The sequence below is a fragment of the Odocoileus virginianus genome, chromosome X (assembly GCF_023699985.2).
Source record: "Odocoileus virginianus isolate 20LAN1187 ecotype Illinois chromosome X, Ovbor_1.2, whole genome shotgun sequence".
Taxonomy (NCBI): domain Eukaryota; kingdom Metazoa; phylum Chordata; class Mammalia; order Artiodactyla; family Cervidae; genus Odocoileus; species Odocoileus virginianus.
The window spans coordinates 34,144,668-34,163,135 of record NC_069708.1 but is presented as its reverse complement, the minus strand read 5'-3'; the positions used below and the strand labels follow the sequence as shown (position 1 = coordinate 34,163,135).

Here is an 18,468-nt window from a genome sequence, read left to right as displayed (position 1 = left end):
GTTTACAACTGCTGCATGACCTTGGGAGGAACAGTGTTTCCTGTTAACTTTGCAGCTGGCTTTATCCGTGTCTGTCTTCACAGCCTGATTAATTGCAGAGCTGCTTTTTTCTTTTTCAGCCCTAGCTGATAGTTTACTCTTTCAGTCCCAAATAGATTTTGATTCTTTCAACATTTGTTCTTGTAAGTCTTTTAGAAATGCATGGTCAGCATACAACAATTTGTTATTTTGTTTAAGGGCTTCTCTGGGCTTCCCTGTGGCTCAGATGGTAAAGAATCTGCTTGCAATGCAGGAAACCTGGGTTTGATCCTTGGATTGGGAAGATCCCCTGGAGAAGAGAATGACAATCCACTCCAGTATTCTTGCCTGGAGAATTACATGAACAGAGGAGTTTGGCAGGCTACAGTCCATGGGGTCGCAAAGAGTTGGACATGACTGAGCGAGCAACAAGGGCTTTTCTGGATGTTCTTGTTTGTTGAATCGAAAATCCTTTGTTTAGCCTAGAAATATTTTCTAACACCAGTTCAATGTTCCATGCCAATGTAAAATAATTTTAAAACAGATTTTTCTCCAATGTAAATAATGAGTGGAGTAGAAGAGTGTTCTAACAACTCTGATGTGGCCATTTCAGAATACTCTTTGGATCTTGGTAAACTTTCCAGTAAAATCTAATTTAGTAGATACCACAATCCCTGCTGATTTTGTTCAGTGTCTTGCAGGTAAAGGAAAATATTGAAGAATATAATATAGCATTTTTGGGGGGGGGTGAGAACATTTTTTTTTCATTTATTTTTATTAGTTGGAGGCTAATTACTTTACAATATTGTAGTGGTTTTTGCCATATTTTTAATGTTAAAGTTATTTCCTATTTCAGGATTATATTAGGTTGTATTTCCTATAATATCATTAAGTAAACAACATTGAAATATAAGAAGACTATTGAACTAGAATCAAGAGACCTGGATTGAACCAAGGGTCTGCCATGTATTGATGTTAGGCAAGACACTTAGTTCCTTTGGGCTTTAATTCCCTCATTTACGGATTGAACAAAATGCTTGCCTTCATATCTCACAGAATTGCTGTGAATTCAAATGAGATATCTGTAGAATTATTTTATAAGCTTTAAAATGTTATGCAAATATAACATGTAATTAAGATTTTGGGTCATGTTTGTGTGCTCAGTTGCTTGCTGCTGCTGCTGCTGCTGCTAAGTTGCGTCAGTTGTGTCTGACTCTCTGCGACCCCATAGACAGCAGCCCACCAGGTTCCTCTGTCTCTGGGATTCTCCAGGCAAGAATACTGGAGTGGGTTGCCACATCTTTCTCCAATGTATGCATGCATGCTAAGTCACTTCAGTCGTGTCCGACTGCGACCCCATGGACAGCTTCCCACCAAGCTCCTCTGTCCACAGGATTCTCCAGGCAAGAATACTGGAGCGGGTTGCCATTTCCTTCTCCAGGCTCAGTTGCTTAGTTGTGTCCAATCCTTTGTGACACCGTAGACTGCAGCCTACCAGGTTCCTCTGCCTATGGAATTTTGCAGGCAAGGATACTGGAGTGGGTTGCCATTTCTGACTCCATGGGATCTTCCTGACTCAGGAATTGAACCCCTGCATTGGCAGGTGGATTCTTTAACACTGAGTCACTGGGGAAGCCCATGATATTGGGTCACAGATGCTGATAATAATGTTGATAATAATGACTCAAATATTAAAGATCTAGTATTCAGGTTATCATCACAAAAAGAATATCTAGCTCACATGCATCTGTAGTGCGGTGTTTTTTTAGTATCTAAACTTAAGTTTCAGAATCTGTTCTTTGTCTCCAAATTCAGACTTTCCACAAAAGTCTCAGCTAAGTAAGTAATATATATTTCCTAGTTTCCATAATACAACCCCTTGTAAGAGCTTAGGGTTTGTGCTGGGAGGTGAAACTGGAAAGAGAGGTTTGTTGTTGTTTAGTCACTAAATTGTGTTCGACTTTTTTGTGACCCCATGGACTGTAACCTGCCAGGCTCCTCTGTCCCTGGGATTTCCCAGGCAAGAATACTGGAGTGGGTTGCCATTCCCTTCTCCAGAGGATCTTTCTGACCCAGGGATTGAACCTACATCTCCTACATGAGAGGCAGATTCTTTTCCACTAAGCCATCTGGTGAGCCAAAGTGAGGTTAGGACCCAATTATTCTGAACTGTCCATGTCAGGAGTCAGCAAAATTTTTGATAAAAGAGCCAGATAGTCTAATTTTTTTGGCTTTCTGGATCATTTGGTCTCTGTTAAAATTACTCAACTCTGTGGTAGTGTAAAAACAGCTCTAGATAATATGTAAATGAATGAATATGGTGGTGGGGTGAATTTGGCCTACTGACCCTAGTTTGCCAGCCCCTGTTCTACAATTATGAATTCAGATTTTATCTTATAGGTACTGAGGAAATATTGGATAGTTTTGAATGGGAAAATTATATGTTTGAATTTTTTATTTTGAAAAGATAACTCAGGTGACAGAGGCAGAATATAGGATAAATTGGAGAAGAGAGAGACTGAAGGAGGCAGGCGGGAAAATCAGAGAAGTCTGTTAGTGTAGATGTAGACAGAAGATGATGAGTGTGGGAGCAGTAGCAATAGAAATTGACATAAACAAATTGATTCAAGCAAAACTTTTGAGGTGAGATGAATAATACAGTTTGATTGGAAATGGGGCATAAAGGAGAAGAGTAAAAAAAATCTATCAATAACAAAATTGAGGAGAAGGTGAATATAGAAAACTTGTGCTGAAAGAATAATAAACTTGATTTGGGAACTCTCCATCTGTGGTACACCTCTAGGTAGAGGGGAAGGATGTCTATTAGGTAGAAAATGTGGTCCCGGAGCTAAGATGAAAGATAATGTTCTAGGTAAAGATTTCACAGTAATTAGTATGTGAGTAGGTAAGATTGCAGGGACAGCATGAAAACAGAGAAAAAAGCCCAGGATAAAATTTGAATGAACTGTAAGCATTTCATCAAGAGTGAGTTGGAGTAGAAAAATACAATATAAGCAAGTAAAACGCCAAGGTTTAGAGAGGCAGGCGGAAAATGATATTTTGGAAGTCATAATAAGAGAGCTATAGATTTGATCAATATTCCCTATAAAATTTGCTATTAAATTTATATTCTCAATGGTTTGGAAGGTTTAACACTAGAAATAATTTTTATTCAATTCAGCAAACACTTTAACATCAAATTGATACAAAACCTTTTCTAAGTGTTCAGGCCAGCACTTACTTTCAAGGATTTGACTCTTTGGGAAAGTTTAGACAGATGCTGGAGTATGATTATAGTACAAGGCATTGTCTCAGTCCTTTTAAACTGCTATAACAAAATAGTATAGACAAAGTTATTTATAAACAACATTTATTTTTGACTGTTCTGGAGTTTGAGAAGTCTAAAATTAGGCTCTAGCAGATTTAGTGTCTGATTAGAACCAGTTTTCTGGTTCATAGATACCTCACATGGAGGAAGAAGCAAGGGAACTTTCTTAGGCCTCTTTTATAAGGCCACTAATTTACTTCCCTGAAGGTTCCAATCCATTGTTCAGTCACTAAGTCATGTCTGACTCTTTGTAACTCTATGAACTGCAGCACACTAGGCTTCTCTGTCCTTCACTGTCTCCTGGAGTTTGCTCAAACTCATGCCCATTGAGTTGGGGATGCCATCCAACCATCTCATCCTCTGTCACCTCCTTCTCCTCCTGTCCTCAGTCTTTCCCAGCATCAGGCTCTTTTCCATTGAGTTGGCTCTTCACATCCAGCAGCCAAAATATTGGAATTTCAGCTTCAGCATCAGTCCTTCCAATGAATATTCGGGACTGATTTCCTTTAGGATTGACTGCTTTGATCTCTTGGCTGTCCAAGGGACTGTCAGAAAAGTTCAGTCTAAAGCAGACACAGGCTAACTGATTTAAGGGAAATACAATAATGAACATTAAGGAAGAAGAGAGGAAACTGATTAAGAGAAATAAGGAAAGATATTAAGGAATAAGTAATCTTTGAAATGAACTTTGAAGGATAAGTTATAACTGAAAGAGGGGAACATTCCAGGTGAGAGTATATCTGCATAGGACAGAAAAAAAAAGGCTTGTCTGATTTTAAATGGAAAATTTATACCTTGGAGTAGTGTGAATTATGGTTGGATATTTTGGGAAAGATGGGACTGGATTAGTTGAACAAATATTTGGGTGTTTTTTGCTCCCAAGGGACTGAGCTCAGTCAGTACATGATACATTAGACATTGATCTCTGTCCTTAAAGTGCTGGTAATTAATCTTACATCAGAGATGTACACAAATAACTAATATTAGGACTACGATAAGTGAAGCTGGAGAGTTTACTTTTGGTTGAAGTGATTGAAAAATATTTCATGAAAAAGAATGATTTTAGGTTGTGCCTCCAAGGATAAGGATCTTGACAAGCTGTAATGGCTGAAGTTTGGCATAAGACTAGGGGAATAGCATAAGCAAAGGGGCTGGGTTGGTAAACTTGGAGAAGTTTAGGTTTGAAGTTGAAGTGAAAGTTAATTTTTTTTTAATCAATAGATGTCTAGTTGCTCCAGCACAATTTATTTAAAATTATATCCTCTTCCATTGCATTTTGATTAGTGCTTTTTAAAAATATCAGTTAAGAATATTTGTGTGAATCTACTTCTTGGTCCTCTATTCTGTTCCATTGATCGATGTATTTAACTCTTTATCAGTACTGCATTGTTTTGATTTCTATAGTTACATAGTAAGGCTTAACATTGGAAAGAGTAATCCCTCCCACTTTATTATTTCTTGAGAGTGCTTTCAGTATGCTAGGGCCTTCTAGGGCCAGCCGGTGCCATTCCATATAAATTTTAGGACAAGGATATTAATGTCTGTTAAAGCCTTTGGAAAAGAATTGCAGGAAGCCTTTGGCAAGGAATTGCAATAAGAGCTTACTTAATTGCAGTAAGATCATTTTGGGAGAATTGACGTTTACTTTGTGGAGACTTCCAATCCATGAACATGGTATGTCTCTACTGAGGTCTCCTTTGATTTTTTTCCATCAGAATTTTATAATTACAGCATACATATATTGTACATGTTAAGTATATATCTAAGTATTTTTTGAGTGATCAAAAATGGTATTGTGTTTTTAATTTTGGTTTCTGCATATTCATTATTAGTGTGTAGAAATGCATTTGATTTGTGTGTGTGTATCTTCTTTCCTATGACCTTGCTGAGTCCACCTATTTCTAGGAGTTTTCAATCTCTTTTTAAACATATTCTATCTTGCTTTCTTATACTATAGTTTTGGGATTGGATGATTTGGCAGATCTGATTATGTTCTGAGTTGGTTTGGGCTAGAAGTTAAGGTTTGTGGTGAAACCTATTATAGTCATTGTAGCATAGTTTACCTCTTGGGGCAAATGCTAATTTTAAAAAGTTTTTTCTCTTCAGAAGAGCTATTATAGAATATTGGTTAAGAGATCAGCCTCTGAGGTCAGATTGAATCTTGTCTGTATTGCTTACTAGCTTGGGACCTGAGAGAAGTTGTTTAACCCCTTTTTGCCTCAGCTTCCATGTCTTAAAAAGGGGATATGAATAGTAATCATGGGGTTAAATAAGTTAAACATATAATGTAGATGTGCTACAAAATTCACTTCACTTAATTTTCAAGATGGTGGTATTATGCTTATAGATTTTATAGGTAAGGAAGAAGATAGGCCACTTGTTCTTTTCTCAATACTGTGTTACCTTTTTACTCCATCATTCTGCCAAAATAGGGGGAATTAGCAGAACCCATTCTGCCAAAACCTATTGAGCTACATGCCTGGCTCTTTTATTTTTCCCATAGGATTACTGATGTATATATCCTTACCCCTGCTCTCCTTGCCCGTCAGACACATGTCCTCATTGTCTACCATTTTGTATTGAATAGTGACTTGGTACCCATAAAAACAAGGAGATGAGTTCACTGCTTTGATCATCAATATCTTTTATTTGGTGGGAGATAAGGATTGTTGATATGTTTAAACATAAAGCACTAACTGAAGAGGCAGCTATCATATAAGAAGAAAGAACATTGGACCCAAGTTCAAGCACCCTCCTTCTCTGTTTATTATCACCTGAACGACTTTGGAAAACTTGCTTCACCAACCTGAATCACAGTTTATTTATATGTAAATGAGTGGTTGGACTAGAAATTAATCTTTATAAAGCCCTTTCAAGCTCTGGCAAAATTCTATAATGTACACTAGTTCAAAGAGAGAAAGGTAGAGCATGGTTGCTTGTAGGTTACTTTCTAGGGCCTCAGAAATGGTGATTAGCCTCTCAAAATCTTCCCTAGTGTTGGTTTGCATTTTTCCTTTTTATTTTTGACAGATACATATTGTATACATTTAAGTTGTACAACGTGGTGTTTTGATATATGTCTGTGATGTGAAATGATTACCACATTTGTGTGTGTAATGAGAACACTTAAGATCCACTTTCTTACCAAATTTCAAGTATACACTAGATTATTATTGCTAATTATTGTCACTAAGCTATATATTAACTATATATTAGATCTCCAGAATTTTTTTCATCTTAAAACTGAATGTTTGTACTCCTTGAATAGTATCTCCTTTTCTGTCTCCCCTAAGACTCTGGCAGCTACCATTCTACTTTATTGTTAGTATGAATTCAATATTTTTTTTTTTAAAAAAGATTCTACGTATGAGTGAACTCATGTAATATTTATCTTTTTCTGGCTTATTTCATTTAGCATAATGTCCACCAGATTCATCCATGTTGTCATAGATGGCAGGTTTGCATTTTCTCATTGCAAAAGGCAGCTGTTTTCTCTATCTCCTGCATTTCCTATATCGAGAATTAAAGAGCACAAAGGTCAGTTACTTTTTAAATGTAAATCTCAATGAAAAATTTCATAAGACAGAAAGTGATTACAAGTATTAAATTTCTAATTGTACCTGTGGACAAATGTTTCTTCTTGTGGTTGAATCAAATACTTATTTGAGCCTATGCTTTTTTAAAAAATGGACATTTTTAATGCACATTTTTTAAATTGAGGTAATTTGTTACACATATAGTGTAAATTTAAGGATTGCAATATGTTGATTTGATACATTTACATATTGTAATATGATGTCCATTGTAATGATAGTTAACACCTCTATCACATTATATAATTATCATTTTATTTTAGCAATTGGAATAATTAAGTTCTAGTCTTTTAGCAAGTTTGATGATTATAAATCAGTTCTGTTGTTTGTATTCACTGTACTGTGCATTACACCCCTAGGACTTATTTACTACTTACTAGAAGTTTATACCCTTAAATATCTGTCCTATCCCCTTAGTCCCCAGCCCCTGATAACCACTATTTTACTGTCTTTATGAATTTGGCTTTTTTTAGATTCTGCTAATAAGTGATATTGTATAGTGCTTATCTTTCTCTGAGTTATAACACTTTTATTAAAGTCTTCAAGGTCTATACGTGTTGTCACAAATGGCAAGATGTCCTTCTTTATCATGGCTGAATAATATTCCATTGTGTATATATTTATATACCATAACTTCTTTATCCATTTGTCTGTTGGTAGGTAGGTACATAGATTGTTTCCATATCATGGCTATTGTGAATAATACCACAGTAAACATGGGAGTCAGAGAAGGCAATGGCACCCCACTCCAGTACTCTTGCCTGGAAAATCCCATGGATGGAGGAGCCTGGTAGGCTGTGGTCCGTGGGGTCGCTAAGAGTCGGACACAACTGAGCGGCTTCACTTTCACTTTTCACTTTCACACATTGGAGAAGGAAATGGCAACCCACTCCAGTGTTTTTGCCTGGAGAATCTCAGGGATGGGGGAGGCTGGTGGGCTGCCGTCTATGGGATCACACAGAGTCAGACATGACTGAAGTGACTTAGCAGCAGCAGCAAACATGGGAGTGAATCTCTTCAGTCTCCTGTTTTCATTTCCTTTGAGTATATAATGAGAAGTGGAATTGCTGGATCATATTGTAGTTCTTTCTTTTTTTTTTTTTAGCATGCATACACCTCCTCCCATTTATTTATTTATTTATTTCATTTATTTTTATTAGTTGGAGGCTAATTGCTTTATGTTATTGTAGTGGGTTTTGTCATACATTGACATGAATCAGCCATGGATTTACATGTATTCCCCATCCCAATCCCCCCTCCCATCTCCCTTTCTACCCAGTCCTTTTTTTGACTGCACCATGCAGCATGCAGAATCTTAGTTCCCCAACCAGGAGCTGAACTTGTGCCTCTGCAGTGGAAGCGCAGAGTCCTAATCCCTGGACTGCTAGGGAATTCTCTATTTTTGATTTATTGAGAAACCTCCATATTGTTTTCCATAGTGACTGAACCAATTTACATTCTCACCAACAGTGGACAAGGGTTCCCTTTTCTCCTCATCATTGCCAATTCATGTTATCTCTTGTCTTCTTGATGATAGCCTTTCTAACAGATGTGAGGTGATATCTCATTGTGGTTTTGCTTTGCATTTCCCTGGTGATTAGTGATGTTGAACCTCTTTTCATTTACCTGGTGCACATTTGGATGTCTTTTTTGGTTTTAGTTCCTCTGCCTCTTTTTTCCCTCTGCCCACTTTTTAATAATATTTTTTGTTATTGAGTTTGAGTTCTCTATATATATTGGATATTAACCCCTATCAGATATATGGTTTGCAAAAAATGTTTTCCATTCTGTAGTTTGTCTTTATATTGTCAATTACTTTGCTGAGCAGGAGCTTTTAAGTTTGCAGTCCCAGCTGTTAATTTTTGTTTTTGTTGTTTATACTTTTGGTGTCACATCTGAATAATCATTGCCACAACCAATAGCAAGGACCTTCCCTATATTTTCTTTTTAGAAGTTTTATGATATCAGATTTTTGATACATTTTGAGTTAATTTTTATGAGTAATGCAAGATAGGGATCTGGTTTCATTTTTTGTTGTTGATGTTGGCCTGTGTTTATCCAGTTTTCTCAGCACCATTTTTGAAGAAACTATCCTTTCTCCATTGAGTGTCCTTGGTTCCATTGACTTTGTTTTCAAACATTAGTTAACTGTACATGAAAGAGAATTAATTCTTAGGTAGGTTGGTAAGAAGTCCTGGGTCTCCGAGGAGGGGGAGGGAGTCTGGGACTCTCAAGGAGGAGAAAAGGACAAACTTTTCTTTTTCTACATTGCTTTGTCTTAGTCACATAAGACTTTTTTTTTCTTAAACTCTTGAGTTGTTATGGCAACAGTCTTTAAGACTAACTTTCTTTAAGCCCAGAGCTAATGATTATACAAGAAAACAATGCATTTTTCTCAAGGGTATGTTTTTTCTTAAGCTCTGTACTAATGATTATATAACAACAGTGCATCTTGCTCAAGGACAAGTTTCTCCTTCTTAACAAGAACCTTCTGACTAATCTTATTTTCTTAAGAAATGTGGGACTGGGTCTGGTAAGACCTTCCTATTGTTAGTTCTAATCTTGTTCACTTAAGATGTATGTTGTGGGAGTGGGTCTGGTAAAAGTATATAAGGCCTTGATAATACTATCAAGTGGGGCACTCTCCAACCCCCTTCTGATGTCTATGTCAGAAGCTTTCTCTGTCCCTTTTCACTGTAATAAAACTTCTGCCACACAAAAGCTCTGCTTAATCAAGCCTGGTCCCTGATCCCAAAGCTAAATCTTCTTTGGAGGTCATAAATTCACCATAAGCTATCACATGGAGGCTTATTTCTGGATTCTCAATGTGTTCCATTTGTATGTGGGTGTGTGTTTATACCAGTGCTATACTGTTTTAATTACTATAGCTTAGTAGGATAGTTTGAAATCACAAAGTGTGGTACATCTGGCTTTGTTCTTTCTCAGGCTTGCTTTGGTTATTCTTGTGTTTTTGTGGTTCCCATACAAATTTTAGGATTGCCTTTTCTGTATCTTTGAACTGTGCCATTAGAATTTTGATAGTGGTTGCATTGAATCTGTAGGTGGCTTTTGGTGGCATGGACACTTTAACAATCTTTCCATCCGTGAACATGGGATTTCTTTCCATTTGTTTGTTCTTCAGTTTTTTTCAACAAAATCTTACAGTATTTTTTGTTTTTTTTTTGCATAGATCTTTTACATTATTGGTTAAATTTATTCCTAGATATTTTGTTGTTTTTGATGCTGTTGTGAATGGAATAAGCTTGTTTACAGATGTTTCATTAATTTTTGTGTTTAGAAGTGAAACTTTTATCTTTATGTTGATTTTGTATCCTGCAACTTTACTGAATGTGTTGATTCATTCTAACATGTATAAAATCATATCATCTCAAAAAAAGAGAAAAATCATATTATCTGCTAATAACAACTGTTATACTTCTTCCTTTCCCATTTGGATGTCTTTTATTTCTTTGTCTTAGGTAATTACTCTGTCTAGGACTTCAGTACTAAACTGAATAAAAGCAGTGAGAGTAGGCATCCTTGTCTAACTCCTAGTCTTAGAGGGAAACTTTTTGGATATTTTCCATTGAATATGATGTTAACTATGGATTTGTTGCATATGGCCTTTATTATGTTGGTATGCTATTTCTATATCCAATGTATTGCAAATTTTTACCATGAAAGGATGTTGGATTTTTCAAATGCTTTTTCTTCATCTTTTGTGATGATTATGTGATTTTTATATTTTAATATATTACTGTTATACATTATATTTACTGATTGGCATATGTTGAACCATCCTTGTATCCTAGGAATAAATTCCACTTGATCATTGTCTATGATTCTTTTAATGTTTTCTTGAATTCAGTTTACTGATATTTTGTTGAGAATTTTTTGCATCTGTGGTCATTAAGATATTGATATGCGGTTTTCCTATAATGTCATTATCTGACTTTCAGTTCAGTTCAGTCAGTGTCCGACTCTTTGTGACCCCATGAATCGCAGCATGCCAGGCCTCCCTGTCCATCACCAACTCCTGGAGTTGACTCAAACTCATGTCCATCGAGTCGGTGATGCTATTCAGCCATCTCATCCCCTGTCGTCCCCTTCTCCTCCTGCCCCCAATCCCTCCCAGCATCAGGGTCTTTTCCAGTGAGTCAACTCTTCACATTAGGTGGCCAAAGTACTGGAGTTTCAGCCTCAGCATCAGTCCTTCCAATGAACACCCAGGACTGATCTCCTTTAGGATGGACTGGTTGGATCTCCTTGCAGTCCAAGGGACTCTCAAGAGTCTTCTCCAACACCACAGTTCAAAAGCATCAATTTTTTGGTGCTCAACTTTCTTCACAGCCCAACTCTCACATCCATACATGACCACTGGAAAAACCATAGCCTTGACTAGATGGACCTTTGTTGGCAAGGTAATGTCTCTGCTTTTTAATATGCTATCTAGATTGGTCATAACTTTCCTTCCAAGGAGTAAGCGTCTTTTATTTTCATGGCATCAATCACCATCTGCAGTGATTTTGGAGCCCCCCAGTAATAAAGTCTGACACTGTTTCCACCGTTTCCCCATCTATTTCCCATGAAGTGATGGGATCAGATGCCATGATCTTAATTTTCTGACTGTTGAGCTTTAAGCCAATTTTTTCACTCTCCTCTTTCACTTTCATCAAGAGGCTTTTTAGTTTCTCTTCATTTTCTGCCATAAGGGTGGTGTCATCTGCATATCTGAGGTTATTGATATTTCTCCCGGCAATCTTGATTCCAGCTTGTGCTTCTTCCAGCCCAGCATTTCTCATGATGTACTCTGCATATAAGTTAAATAAGCAGGGTGACAATATACAGGCTTGACGTTTCCTATTGGGAACCAGTCTTCAGAGTAATACTGGCCTTGAAGAATGAATTTGGAAGTGTTCACTTCTCTACAATTTGAAAGAGTTTGAGAAGGAATTGCATTAATTCTTCTTGAAAGTTTTGGTGGAATTGGCCTGTGAAACCACCTATTCTAGGGTTTTCTGTTTTAACAGCTATTTGATTACTGATTCATTCTGTTTACTCGTTATTGATCTGTTCAGATTTTCTGTTTATTCCTACTTCAATGTTGGTAGGTTATGTGTTTCTAGAAATTTATCCGTTTCTTCAAGGTTATGTCAATATTGGCATGTTCATTGTAGTCTCTTATGAACCTCTGTGTTGGGTTGGCCAAAAAGTTCTATCATTTTTTTTCCCCATAGGATGGTTTTTAGTTGTCTTTAACGTGATTTCACACAATTTTGTTAGATTGTATTGTGTATAATGACACTGTCATATCAGTGTGCATTAAAAAAAAAAACTTACCAAAATCGGTGAATTTTTGTGTAGCCATTTTCATATTGAAGATGAAGGAAAAAAGCAACATTTTTGGCACATGATGCTTTATTATTTCAAGAAAGGTAAAAATGAAACTTAAACACACAAGAAAAGATTTGTGCAATATATTGAGACGGTGCTGTGACCAGTCAAATATGTCAAAAGTGATTTGTGAAGTTTTGTCCTGGATTTTTTTCTCACTGTCTGATGTTCCATGGTTGCAGAGACAAGTCAAAAGTGATAATGATCAAATCGAGACATTAATTGAGAATAATCAATGTTATACCACATAGGAGATTGTTGCCATACTCAGAATATCCAAATCAAGTTTTGAAAATCATTTACACCAAGTTGGTAAATTAATCACTTTGATGTTTGGGTTCCACATAAATTCAGTGAAAAAACTTTCTTGACCATATTTCCACATGTTATTCTCTTCTGAAACATAACAGAAATGTTCTGTTTCTTAAAACAAATTGTGACAGATGATGAAAAGTGGATAGTGTATAATAATGTAGAATGGAAGAGAGTGTGGGGCAAATGAAATAAACTACCACCAACCAGACCAAAGGCTGGTTTTATCCGAAGAAAGTGATATTGTGCATATAGTGGGATTGGAAGGGAGTCTTCTATCATGAGCACCTTCTGTAAAACCAAATATTAACTCCGACAAGTACTGTTCCCATTTAGACCATGGAAAGCGGCCCTTGATGAAAAGCGTCTGGAATTAGTCAGCAGAAAATGTATAATCTTTCACCAGGCTAATGCAAGACCACATGTTTCTTTGATGACCAAGCAAAAACTGTTACGGCTTGGCTGAGAAGTTCTGATTGATCTGCCACGTTGATCAGACATTGTACCTTTGGATTTCCATTTATTTCGATCTTGACAAAATTCTCTTAATGGAAAAAATTTCAGTTCCTTGGAAGACTGTTAAAAGGCACCTGGAATAGTTCTTTGCTTAAAAATACAAAGTTTTGTGAAGATGGAATTATGAAGTTGCCTGAAAAATGGCAGAAGGTAGTGGAACAAAACAGTGATACACTGTTCAATAAAGTTCTTGGTGAAAATGAAAAAATGTGTCTTTAGTCCAAAATCAAAGGAATCTTTTGGCCAGCCAAATATTTCTGCAGTATCATTTGTAATGTCTCTTTCATTTCTAGTATTATTTGAGTCTTCTCTTTTTTTCCTTAGTCTAGCTACAGTTGTCAATTTTGTTTATCTTTTTGAAGAACCAGCTCTTAGTTTTGTTGTATCTTTCTACTATTTTTCTTGTCTGTTTCACTTATTTTCCCTCTGATCTCTTATTTCCATCCTTCTGCTGTTAGGTTTTACTTTGTTCTTTCTAGTTTCTTGAAGTGATGTTGTCTATTTCCGATTGTTTTAATTTTTTGATACATTCTGCAGCATCTCATAGGGTTTGATATGTTTCCATTTTCATTTATTTATATATAGTTTTTATTTCCTTTTGTTTTTTTTTTACAATTGGTTGTTCAGAAGTGTGTTGTTTAGTTTTCACATGTTTGTAGACTTTCCATCTTTCCTCTTTTTGTTGATTTGTAGTTTCATACTATTATGGTCAGAAAAGATAGTCAAAATGATTTCAGAATTTGCTAGGACTTGTTTTGTGTCCTGTCATATGATCTTCTAAGGAACAAGCGTCCTTTTTAATAGTCTTTTCCTTTAAGCAGTATACTAAAGTTAAATGGTTAACATACCATTCTAATATGGAATTATAGTTTTCTAACTCTATCCATTTTTAACCTTTACCAGAGTGTTTCATATGTTATCATCTTGCTTTTTAGTGTTGTTTTTTTTTTTTTTTCCTCAGCTTGAAGAACTCCTTTTAGCATGTATTTTCAAAGCAAGTATACTGGTATTGAACTCCCTCAGCTTTAGTTTGCCTTAGAAATCCTTTATTTCTCCTTCACTTTTGAAGGATAACTTTGCTGGGTAAAGTATTCTTGGCTGGCAATTTTTATTTTTCAATAACTTGAATATGTCATTCCACACTCCCCTGACCTATAAAGTTTCTGCTGAGAAATCTGCTGATAGCCTAATAGGATTTCCTTTGTAGATTATCCTTTTTCCTTTTGCTGCCTTTAATATTCTTTCTTTATCATTGATTTCTGAAATTTTCGTTATAATGTGTCTTCCAGAAGGTCTTTTTGAATTGTGGTAATAGGGTTTTCTTTTAGCTTCATGTACTTGCATGTCCTTTCCCCATGATTGCAGTGCTCTCAGCTATTATTGTCCAATTAGTTTTTCATCAAAGGGGAGCAAAAAATAAGAAAAAACTCAACTGCAACAATGCTGACATCAATCCCCTCAGTTCAGTTCAGTTCAGTCCCTCAGTCGTGTCCAACTCTTTGTGACCCTATGAATCGCAGCACGCTAGGCCTCCCTGTCCATCACCAACTCCCGGAGTTTACTCAAACTCGTGCCCATTGAGTCGGTGATGCCATCCAGCCATTTCATCCGCTGTAGTCCTCTTATCCTCCTGCCCCCAATCCCTCCCAGCATCAGGGTCTTTTCCAGTGAGTCAACTCTTCGCATGAAGTGGCCAAAGTACTGGAGTTTCAGCTTCAGCATCAGAGTGCATTTTAAACTTGAATTCTGCTATTGATAGCTGTATCCTTGCAAGAAATCATGTTTACTATGAGATTTAAAAGAAATACTCATTTCATTTATTTTTTAAAAATGTTCATTTTAATACATTTTTATTAAGTATGTAAAATATGAAACCTTAAATTTAGTATAAGATATTTTATACTTTATTACTAATTTCCCCAAATTTAAAATTATTTGCTACTTTGTAGTCTTTGTCCAATATCTGTTATATGATTGTTTCAGCATGTTTTAGCAGAGGTTTCCTAATCTTTTTTTTTTTTTTTTTGGTCTAATAATATTCTATTTTTCATGTATGGAGATAATAGAGGGAAATGTATTTTGAGGTTTTTATTTTTTTCCCCCCACAGAATTTGTGCATTTTCAATTGTGATGATCCTTCTCTCTCCTGCTTACTGTCCTACATGCTTTGATATGATTGACTGGATTTAGGAGAAGAGACTGTGTTGTCTTGAACAATTGTAGAAATAAGCTGATGTACCAATTAAAGTTTTCTTGATACAACCACCCTGTAATAAGTCCTTGATTTGAATTTGCTGTCCTTGTTATTTATTCTTCTAATGTTTTTTAGGTCTTTTTTACCATTTAATATTTGAAGGTCTAATACTGACCTTTGAAGTCAAGATAATAAATAGTACATGTTGTGCTTCATTCAACAAATATTCTAAAATATGCACACTTTTTTCTAACAGTAGAATTTTACCAGTTATTGATACTTTTTAATTTTTTTTTCATATGAAATGATGGATGGATCACTTAATGGAGAGGACAGTGAAGAAAAGAGTAACATAAGAAGCACATCCTTATAAAAAATTGAGGATGTCACAGCATGAGGAAGTTCAAGCTATTATTGAAGACTAGATGAAAAAAGTCAGTGTGATTCTAACTTTATTAATTTGGAATACAGTGTTCTGTATTGTAATTTTGAAACAAATAGAACTTGATTACATGAAATGGTGCATTAATATCCAACATACAGTAGAATGTTATATGCTTTGCATTATAATATTTTGTTTCTTTTTTCAAACGCCATTATTATTCATTTCTCAATGTAACTAAATAACATCTAAAATGTTAATAGAATAAAATGACAGATTTCAGGAGAGCCTTTATGTTAATTTTATTCAGTTTTAAATAATTCTTTAATATGTTCTTCATAAAATTTGAGGCTTTTTAGGGGATTACTGTGTCCTTGTATTCTCTCCCTTTTACTCTTCATTACCACTTCTAACTGATGTTGAGAAAGCACAGTATATTAAGTCAAAATAAGTTTAAGTTACTGTTTTTTAGTGACATTAGTAAAGTTACCTGTAAGAAAATTAGCCAATGATATGATTAAGTATACCAGGTATAACATGAGGAAAAGACCTATAAAGCGGAAAGTGACCAGTAATTCACAATAGAAAATGTTTAAGTTAGGCAGGATATTTTAAAATATTGGATATAATGCAACAGAGTGAGTAGAAATTTTAACATAAAGAGATTCAAAACTTGAAATAGTGTTAGTGCTTAAAATGTGATGAGTGGCTATATTTGGTCCTAAACAAACATATCTGTTGGGAAGGTGAGGCATAGTAGTGCAAGTTAAATGTATTTACAAATCCATGGACCAAAATTTGGCTGTACTACAGTGGGTAGAAATTGAGTGATAAATTTATACAGGATTATATTACAGACTGGGCAGTATAAATGATGCTTTCCTAGTAGAGAGGTAAAAAAGCAGGATATCTAGATCAAACTAAAAATGAATGTCCCCCATTCCTCCCAACTCCAATTTAGTTATTATGTTGAGGCATTTAAAACTACTACTTCTGTTTGTAGAAAATTACTGAATATTAACAATTTCATATGGTTAATCCATGTAAGAATACCCCCAAAACACATTTAAAGTTCCAGTTAACATATGGGGAAGGAATTTATAGATTTATTAAAAAGGAATAGAAGGGATAAGTTAACTACTAAAGTTTTAAGTGTTAGGGATAATTATATTTTGCTTTAGTCTTCTCTATCCAAGAGAAAGTTTTCTAAACTGTAAAGGGTAGAGCTAGCGTGGTGAAAAAAAATCTCAAGATATATGAGTGAGTACCTGGCTACTTTAAGAGTCCCAAATGAATTAAGTCCTGGTATACTGAACTAGTTTAGGTATTCTTTGTTCGATCAGAGTAGACAAAAGAAATGGGAATACCCAATGAACAGGTATACAAAAGGCAACAAAGAATAGATCTTGAAATTATTGATTCGTGAATTTAGCTTAAACCCCAGGAAAATTATAGATAGGCTTATTTAATAACTGTGTACTTTTATTTTTTTAATTTTAATTTTTCATTGCAGTATAATTGCTTTACCATGTTGTGTTTCTGCTGTACAACACAGTGAATCAGCTGTGTGTATACATATATCCCCTCCCATTTGAACCTCCCTCCTACCTCCCCCATCCTACCCATCTAAGTCATCAAAAAGCACTGAGCTGAGCTCCCTGTACTTTACAGCAGGTTCCCACGGTAGTGTATTTATGTCAATCTTAATCTCCCAATTTGTCCCACCTTCCCCTTCTGCCTCTGTGTCCCCATGTCCATTCTCAATGTCTGTGTCTCTATTCCTGCCCTGGAAATAGGTTCTGCGGAAGACCTAAATAGACCTCTCTCCAAAGAAGACATACAGATGGCCAAGAGTCACATGAAAAGATGCTCAACATCACTAATAATTAGAGAAATGCAAATCAAAACTACAATGAGGTATCACCTCACACCGGTCAGAATGACCATCATCAAAAATAACTACAAACAATAAATGCTGGAGAGGATATGGAGAAAAGGGAACCCTCTTGCATTGTTGGTGGGAATGTAAATTGTGGAGAACAGTATGAAGGTTCCTTAAAAAACTAAAAGTAGAACTATATATGACCCAGCAATCCCACTTTTGGGCATATACCCTGAATAAAACATAATTCAAAATGACATGTGTACTCCAATGTTCATTGCAGCACTATTTACAATAGCCAGGATATGGAAACCACCAAAATGTCCAATGACAGATGAATGGATAAAGAAGATATACATAAATACAGTGGAATATTACTCAGCCATAAAAAGGAACGAATTTGGGGCTTTTATAGATGTGGATGGACCTAGAGTCTGTCATACAGAGTAAAGTAAGTCAGAAAGAGAAAAAACAAATATCATATATTAATGCATATATGTGAAATCTAGAAAAATGGTACAGATGTTTACTTTAAGGAGGTTGTCACTGGAACTTAAATATGTATACTTAAAAGAAATGTCTAACTAACTAACCTGGCTAATAGGTAGTTTAAGGCAGCTGTTTTAGAAATCTAATGTAGTCTTTGCAATCTTAAATTGCATTTGTAGAGGTGTAGCTGGAAATAATCCCCTGTATTCTGTGCTGATTAGACCACTGGGATATTTTGCTCAGTTCTTACTGTTTGAAGAAGCTCAGATATTGATGAACTAGGTATTTCCCAGAAAAAAAAGCAAACACAATAGTGTTTATGGTGAAAGAGTTTTTTCTATGGGGAATGATAGGAAAGAA

The 18,468-nt window shown here is 35.6% G+C and overlaps 1 protein-coding gene across 6 annotated transcripts in view; it reads left to right on the top strand.

Moving 5' to 3' along the window:
* BRWD3 (bromodomain and WD repeat domain containing 3) overlaps nucleotides 1–18,468 on the top strand; it is a 131,466-nt gene that overhangs the window by 24,942 nt on the left and 88,056 nt on the right. The window contains exons 7-8 of one of the 6 annotated variants that reach the window (XM_070461938.1): nucleotides 17,534–17,654; nucleotides 17,903–18,070. The exons of 1 other annotated variant lie outside the window; for it this stretch is intronic. In XM_070461938.1, the coding sequence (XP_070318039.1) occupies nucleotides 17,534–17,654; nucleotides 17,903–17,957 (176 nt within the window). In that variant the 3' untranslated portion in view covers nucleotides 17,958–18,070. Of the gene's footprint in view, nucleotides 1–6,761; nucleotides 6,884–17,533; nucleotides 18,071–18,468 lie in introns of those variants that run through there. 4 more of the 6 variants (XM_070461935.1, XM_070461937.1, XM_070461939.1 and 1 more) reach the window with 4 other exon arrangements.